This window comes from Apium graveolens, unplaced genomic scaffold (assembly GCF_009905375.1).
Source record: "Apium graveolens cultivar Ventura unplaced genomic scaffold, ASM990537v1 ctg2762, whole genome shotgun sequence".
NCBI classification, from domain to species: Eukaryota; Viridiplantae; Streptophyta; class Magnoliopsida; order Apiales; family Apiaceae; genus Apium; species Apium graveolens.
In genome coordinates this window covers 52267-60584 of record NW_027417791.1, presented here as the reverse complement: position 1 = coordinate 60584, position 8318 = coordinate 52267, and the positions used below count along the sequence as shown (strand labels likewise).

General features: G+C 34.9%; 2 protein-coding genes across 2 annotated transcripts; one reads left to right on the top strand and one right to left on the bottom strand.

Annotated features, from left to right (window-relative positions):
- The first annotated feature begins 467 nt into the window (after window positions 1-467).
- LOC141700690 (uncharacterized) lies at window positions 468-5188 on the top strand. Its single transcript, XM_074504396.1, has 8 exons — window positions 468-1238; window positions 1878-2090; window positions 2250-2450; window positions 3362-3469; window positions 3558-3695; window positions 3812-4063; window positions 4269-4589; window positions 4675-5188. Exons 1-8 carry the CDS (start codon window positions 642-644, stop codon window positions 4840-4842), a joined length of 1998 nt encoding a protein of 665 aa, XP_074360497.1. The 5' UTR covers window positions 468-641; the 3' UTR covers window positions 4843-5188.
- A 690-nt stretch (window positions 5189-5878) lies between these two features.
- LOC141700691 (eugenol synthase 1-like) lies at window positions 5879-8105 on the bottom strand. Its single transcript, XM_074504397.1, has 5 exons — window positions 7434-8105; window positions 7112-7246; window positions 6747-6978; window positions 6436-6639; window positions 5879-6210 (listed from the first exon to the last, which is right to left on the bottom strand). The coding sequence occupies exons 1-5, from the start codon at window positions 7635-7637 to the stop codon at window positions 6014-6016; spliced, it is 972 nt and encodes a 323-aa protein (XP_074360498.1). The 5' UTR covers window positions 7638-8105; the 3' UTR covers window positions 5879-6013.
- Window positions 8106-8318: the final 213 nt, after the last annotated feature.

Here is an 8318-nt window from a genome sequence, read left to right as displayed (position 1 = left end):
TTTACAGATTATATGACCAAATATTTTATGTTGAATTTTTACGTACTTTTACGTATCATTATATATTACTCTTTACCTTATATACATATATTTGTGCACACACAAGCCAGAGGTATTTTGTCGAAATAGCCTCATCATTATTTTGAATGTGGGTTATACTCTGCCGAAACACTGCTTTATCCGGTATATACTGGATACAGTTGATTGATTGATTGATTTAAAACATATATTTTAAAAATTAAAGTTAATAAATAAATGAAAAATGAAAATAAGTTTAGGAAAAATATGTCGTTGCTAACTCAATTTATCAGTGTACAATTTCAAAATTCGACCTAAAAGTTGTATCGAGAAACACTCGTCGATAAACTTTGGGGATTAAATTGACCCGATAGTGCCAAATAAAACGGGCCCTATGATTAGTTACAGATTTGCGGAACAATATTAAAGATTTTTATACAACCCAGTCCAACACCATAATTTTCGATATACTCCAGGTAGCATTTCTGAGGCTCAAACACGGCAACCCGAAGCCCAATCTCCCTTCCCCCAATCTTCTTAAACCTAACTATCAATCAAAACCTATAAATTCAAACCAAAACCCCCCAATTTTCCCTCCAATTAAACCAAATAAATCTACAAAAATGTCACAAAACGAACAAGACGAAGAAATCTACTCCGGAATGCGAGCTAGCTTTCCTATTTCATTCGGCAAACAATCCAAATCCCAAACCCCTCTCGAAACCATCCATAAATCCACTCTTCGCTCCGTCGACGTCTCAAAAAATTCTTCCAAAGAGGTCAATCCGTTCCCTTCTCTGTCCTCTTCTTCCAAATCGTGGCTTGATTCGCTCAAAAAGAAATCTAATCCTAACCCTAACCCTAGGTCTAGTGAGAATGTGAGTGGTGCTGATGATGTTGTTATCGGGCCGGGAAGGCGGAGTTTGGGTACTGTGGTTGAGGAGGATGAAGAAGAGAAGGATGATGAGATGATTGGGCCGTCGAGGCCTCCGGTCATTGGTGGTGGGGAAGATGATGATGTGGAAATTGGGCCGCCGAGGCCTCCGGTGATTAGTGGTGATGAGGATGATGAGGTGGAGATTGGGCCACCGAGGCCTCCGAGAGGTGTGGTTGAGTCGGATAGTGATGATGATGACGGTGATTTAGATGGAGATGAAGGTGAATTGAATCGGTATAGGATTCCGTTGAGCAATGAAATTGTTTTGAAAGGTCACACTAAAGTGAGTATTTCTCGTTAATAATACATTTGTGTACATGTATTTAGTTTATCAAAGTAAATTAGAGTATAATTGCATGTTGTCTGAATTTTTTGAACTAAATTTCAGACATTTAAGACTGTTTTTGGAGGTTTACTGAAGTTTTTAATGTTAGCTTAGCTCATATAATAAGAGGCAGTGACTTATTAATTTTGTGTTTATTTTGTTTTGGAAGTCACACTAAAGTTAGTGTTGAAATTATTTACTCTCCAAAATTATGTTGATAAAAAAAGTGAAAGTAGGATATTAAACGATGTGGAATAAAATCCGGACTTTAGAAATATATATTGATTAATTAGGAATTCAATGTAAGGTGTTAGATTTAGCTGGTAGATTGAGCAAACATTATAATTGCGAAATTGATGATTCTGTCAGTTTTTTCCCGCTTTTGCTTATTTTAAGTAAAAAAGAAATTAAGAAACCAAGATATTTAATATGGATATATAAAAGATATTTAGCTAAAATATGCTGAATTTCATAAATGCAAGTCCGTTAATAGTTCGAGGATTCAGTTAAGGTGTTTATGTTGGTTAGTTCATTAAGTAATTTTACAAGGTGTACATGATTGCAAGTGTGTAATTTTGAATATCTTGCTTTTGTCAGGTTGTTTCTGCGCTTGCTATTGACCATTCAGGATCCAGAGTACTTTCGGGTAGTTATGATTACACAGTTAGAATGTATGACTTTCAAGGGATGAATGCTCGTTTAGAATCATTTAGGCAGCTTGAGCCATTTGAAGGTCACCAAGTACGTAGTCTAAGTTGGAGTCCTACTGCTGATCGTTTTCTGTGTGTTAGTGGTTCAGCAGTGGCAAAGGTAAGTTTACTTCCCTAATATTTTTTTTATATTGATGGTGATTGTTATTAACACATGAACTTGAATCTTTGGTATGGGGGTGCTATTGGAGTTCAGAAGGGCTTGATTTGGTTTCCAACTTCTGGAGATTAATGTATCTATGATATGACATCATTTCAGATTTATGACCGGGATGGATTAACACTGGGTGAGTTTGTGAAAGGGGACATGTACATACGTGACCTGAAAAATACAAAGGGCCACATATCTGGATTGACTTGTGGGGAATGGCATCCTAAAGAAAGAGAGACTATCTTGACGTCATCAGAGGATGGTTCATTGCGTATATGGGATGTAAATGAGTTTAAGACTCAAAAGCAGGTAGCCTTTTTTATTTTGATGTATTCGTGGTTTCCTCATCTTCCTGCGAAGGAGTTCTAAATTAGTGGATGAATGGCCACAATAAGTTACTCATCTCGTATTGACTATGGACTGCTAAGGGAATTTATTTACTTAAAAGTGTCTAAACTAAGCTAGTTAATACATATATTCCACCACTCTTATACCACTTATAAATTAACTCTGAGTCAATCACACTCCTTTCTTTTACATAGATTTTTATTTAACTTGTCGACCATCGCTGACTCTCCAACTCCATCACTTCTCCGCCACTCATATGTAAGGCATATGTCAATTACTTACATCAAACTAAAAGGAAATTCTAGAAAGATTATTCATATCAACTGTTGTGAACAAGTGTGGATTCTGGAGAGGAGAATAGCACAACCTATATCTCCTGTAAATTATAATGGAAAACTATTAGTTTTTGTTGGCTTCCCTACCTTCTATCAGGAAGCAGTGTATGCTAATTAAGAAGTTATTGGGCTGCGAGTTTTTCATGAAGTGAATGCTGAAAAGTTGCACGCAATTCTCTCTCCTAAGGGCCTTGTCTCATCTAAAGTATTTTTTCTGTAGTTTTCTCTTGATCATTTCCAAGCTCAGTTTCAGTAGCAAACTATGAGCAAAACTGAAACTTGCAAAAGCTGTACAAGTCTGTTATAAGCTTTCGATTATGTTAGGTTGCCCTCTTTGTGGGTCTTCTCAGAATTACATATTTTGAATGGAGTTAATATGATCTATATCGTAATCAAGTTATACATACATTTATATTTTAGTATTTTGAAAGTGGATTTGAAACCCTTACTCACTCTATTTGCAAATTACTAAAACCCTTAGAGCATCAGCATGGTGTGCAGGAGACTAATACTTCAAAATGACTGACTGTGCTTTAGGTTATTAAACCAAGACTTTCAAAACCTGGTAGAGTCCCTGTTACGACATGTACTTGGAATCGTGACGGGAAGTGTCTTGCAGGTGGTATTGGAGATGGATCGATACAGGTACTACTCGTAACGTTTATATTCCACTGTTGACTAGGATTTAAGCTATAAGTTCTTTTTGTGAAGTTTGTATTATTCATTTTGCAAGATATGGAATATTAAGCCTGGATGGGGAAGCAGGCCGGATATCTACGTCGCTGCAGCTCACTCTGATGATATTACTTGTCTTAAGTTTTCTAGCGATGGTAAAACTCTGCTGTCAAGAAGCTTCGATTGTTCACTAAAGGTAAGTGCACTGAAAGCAAGATTCGTTAAAGAGCAGGTTCTTCTTTTCTAACATGTTTTGTTTAGTTAAGGAGTATCTTAATTTTTTTTCAATTTGGCATTATCTATTGACTTTAGGTCTGGGATCTGCGCCAAATGAAGGAGCCCGTTCGTGTATTAGAGGATCTTCCAAATAATTATCCACAATGTAATATTGCTTTTAGTCCTGATGAACAACTTTTCTTGACCGGAACATCTATTGAGAGAGATAGCACCAAGGGAGGCGTGCTATGCTTCTATGATCGTGCAAAACTTGAACTTGTTTCAAAGGTCGGAATATCTCCAACATATAGTGTTGTGCAATGTGCTTGGCACCCGAAGATAAACCAGGTAAGGTGCACAAAACCTATATATGAACATTGATTACATTTCTTTATGAAAAATAAATACGTTAGAAAGCATTGTATCAGGTTCAATGCGTTTTATCAAGTTTAGAAAAATAATGTTGGACAATTTATTGCTTACTTTCTTGTCAATTGAAATCTTCTATAATAGATAGTCGGAGGAATTTTATTTTAACTAATTGGTTTTACAGGTCTTCGCCACTGTAGGTGACAAACACAACGGTGCGACTCATATATTATATGACCCATCCCTCAGCGAGAGAGGAGCTCTTGTCAGTGTAGCACGTGCACCTAGGAAAAAATCTATTGATGATTTTCAGCCTCAGCCTCAGATTCACAACCCTCATGCACTACCTTTGTTCAGAGACCAACCAAGCCGTAAACGTCAACGTGAAAAGATATTGAAGGACCCACTTAAGTCTCATAAACCTGAAGTTCCCATGGATGGGCCTGGGCATGGTGGTAGGGTTGGTACAACTAAGGGAAGCTTGTTAACACAGTATCTTCTCAAGGTAATATCCATATTTTACTTTTATGTAATAGACAGACAGTACTTTTAATATGATAATGGGAACTTACATGAAGTTGTTATTGCAGCAAGGTGGCCTTATTAAAGAGACATGGATGGACGAAGATCCAAGAGAAGCTATCCTGAAATATGCTGATGTGGCCGAGAAAGATCCTAAATTTATAGCTCCAGCATATTCTCAAACACAGCCTGAGCCAGTTTTTGCAAAGTCGGATTCTGAAGAGGATGAGAAATAACCTCAGTATGTTGTACCCCATTCTCTTTAGCTTACATTGCTAAATGCAAAGTACCATCGGGTCAATTCATATTCTCTTGACAATGTTGAAATCTTGAATAAGGGCCTAATAATTCAAGATTGGTTGTAATATGTAAAGTTTAGTTCTGCATTGTACTGGAGCGCTATAGATGACCAGTTTATTTTCACTGGAGCGCCATAGATGATCAGTTTATTTGTACCTAGTACACAGTTACAATTTTGGATTTTATTTTAATAGTTTGATTTTGTGAACTTATTTGTAGACCATCTACATGTGTCTGAAATTTTGTAGACAATGTATATTAATCACAAGTTTTCTTTTTGTAGTATTTCCACCAAAACAAATTATGGTAGTTGGAATCCGTTTTTAAATTTGCAGAGTGGAATGATTTTAAAACACAATACTCTTTTCGTTGTATCCTTGTTCGAATTTGCAGCATGTAATGATTTTAAGCTATTTATTATACGGACATATCAACATGCGAACTTTTCATGTTGTTGTATCACAATTAGTGATTAGTATTGTAAGTATTATGACTAGCATAAATCCCGTGCATTCCCATTAATATTTTAAAATTTTATTTATCCAGTTATATTATATTTTTATAATATTTATATAAATATATAATGATTATAAATTTATAATAAAAATAATAGAATAACATGTGGTCGTAATTTAGTAGAATAAATAGACTATTTGTAGTAGTTTAACAATTTAGTAGTTTAGCAGATATATAACACTATTATTTATATATTTTAATAATAGGATAAGTTGTAGGATAAATATATTATATTTAGTAGTAGTTTAATAATTTAGTAGTTTATTAGATATATAACACTATTTATCTATTTTTGTAATAATTAAAATTAGAAAATTATCGTTGAACCAAACCGTTGAACCAAATTATCATATAGTATAGATAGTATAGATTACTTAATTTTCACTTGGGCTAATAACTTATGGCCTTTGAACCCTTAGCTCTAGAGTTCCGAATATAAGTTGAATAAAAATTACATAATAAGAAATTTGAACTTTTTGACATCATTTTATGACACAAGTCCCATGTTTTAAAACCTTTTTATTTAATAACATTGGCATATGCATAACCCCTAATTAAAATTTGGCAGAAATCAACATTCAGGATTAATACTCAGAAAGCAGCCAGAACAGGCTTTGGTGGATCCACCAGAAAAATATCAAGAAGTTGCTCAACTGTAGTGTACTTGTACTCCGGGTAAAGCTCAACAACATCCAAGTCATCCTCTTTTAGATCATAACCCATTTCTTCACCTTTTACAAACAGGCTGTGAAGTATGGCCATTGGTACATCCTCTGGGAATGGCAAGCCTGCATTTACATATAACAAATTACAATATGTAATCACGGGACCAACGATGGGGTACAGCGTAAACTCAAGTCCTGGTTGATCTCTTAAAACAAAACTAATAATTTTTCGGTTATCCTAAAAAACCTTACATAGTTATTAATTTTAGCATTTGTAAATAAATTTGTTTTCCAATTATTTACAAATCACAATTGATTTCGCAGCTAAGGCCTAAGAGTAAATCTTACTTTCAGAAAGATGGATGAGTTTTTCCCCAGAGATGAAGGTCTTTTCCATGGTACGTCCAATTTTCTTCTCCCAAATTGAAATCAAATCCATCTGTGTGATTATACATTTGGGTAGCCTGTAAATAATCAAACCATTTTCCGTTCGGGGATCCGTTGCAACTTTCACTGTATACTCAGCTATGTCTTTTTCGTAGTTACAGCTGACTAAATTCACAATTAAAACATTGATATGTGTTAAACACTCGGTTGAAAAATTACGTTGATATAGTTGTAACTAAGTTGATAAGGAATGATAAAACACAGGAACTTACACCGGGCTTCACCAGTGCCATAGACGGTTACTTTGTTGGTTTTCTTGTCATATGGACGAAGCAAATAATTAACAAAATATGCAGCGTATGTGTTTGCGACCACAAAAGTGTATGGTATTCCGGATTTTTCAGCTGCTCTTCTGATTATCTTCTTCTGCTCACAACATGCTTGATACGGTGCTAGTGGACTAATTCTGTCAACCTCATTTCCAAATTCTGAAGGAATGAATCTCTGACAAACATATACAGAAGCTGTGTCAATAGCTTTTCGTAATTTAAATCTAAAATAAGTCAGTACCCAGTTCACAAAACTTCCAAATGTTTCGCAAAAAGGAAAACATCACTTAATTAGCATATGCACTTACCTTAACATTACCAGCCTCTTTCATAGCTGTTATTATTTTGAGCTGGTCCATGATTGGAGGCATTCCTAGTGTCACAATAACGATATCAACCTGACGAATCGCCTCAACAAGCTTCTCGTGTTCGTTTAGTTCTCCCTACATACATGGGCATGAAAAAGACATCAAATGTACGGCCATGAAGAGTTATCCATACTAGCAAAATAGAAAAAGCATTGGCCTGATCAACATGTAAATTGAAAACCAAAACTTAAAGTATTAACAACGACGGAAAGATATCTGATTGGGATTAAACATAAAGTTGATTGTGTGCGTTTTTAATTACCTGAAAAATGGTAACTCCAAGGGATTTAAATAGGTTGAGAAGGTCAAACTTGGAGGGCTGATGATGATGAGGGTTGATGGGGCGAACATAAACAAAAGTAGGATGAGCAGCTGCAACACATGCTTTCACCTGGTACGTACCGTAATACCCGGTTCCTCCAAATATAAGTATCTTGCTCTTCTTCTTCTTCTCAACATCACCCATTCTTTCACTCCGACAAACCTTAATTTGCTTATCCTTTTTCTTACTATTTCAATATGGAAGCTTAGCCCCATTTATCTAGTAAATTATGGTCGAATGTAACAACAAAAATTCCAGGGGATGTTGTTGGTAAAAGGCAGTAGGAGGTGAGTTGGATTAAAGTTGGGTTATTTAGTTCCAAGAAAAAACTAAAATTAGTTATTTCTTTATCACGTACTACGTGTTATTCATAATTATTCATATACTTCCACTGCATCACCCAGGTTAAGGTAGTAGGTGCTTGTATCATAATTCATAGATAAGTTTAAGTTCAGGTGGCCGAATCGTCCCAGTGATCTAACAAGTTGTTCAAACATTTTAGTAATTGAAATTTAGAAGAAATAAAATTTAATGATATATATATATATAGTTCATCTCAAAATCAAAATTTTATCCTGTCCATTTCTGTCTTAAAAGATTAAGATTATGAGAGGGGTATTTATAAACTTATATAAAAACCTAAACTCAATAGGAATCTAAGAAATTCAATATCAGCTTGAATTACCCAATATTTGAATTCATCAAAGAAACAAAAATTGGAAAAAGAAATACTCAAGTGCTCAAAACAAGAAAGATCCCTAAGCGAAAGGTTTTATACATGTCTTACTACTATTAGGCAGGCTGCTTTTCTTTTGTGTTTGTTTT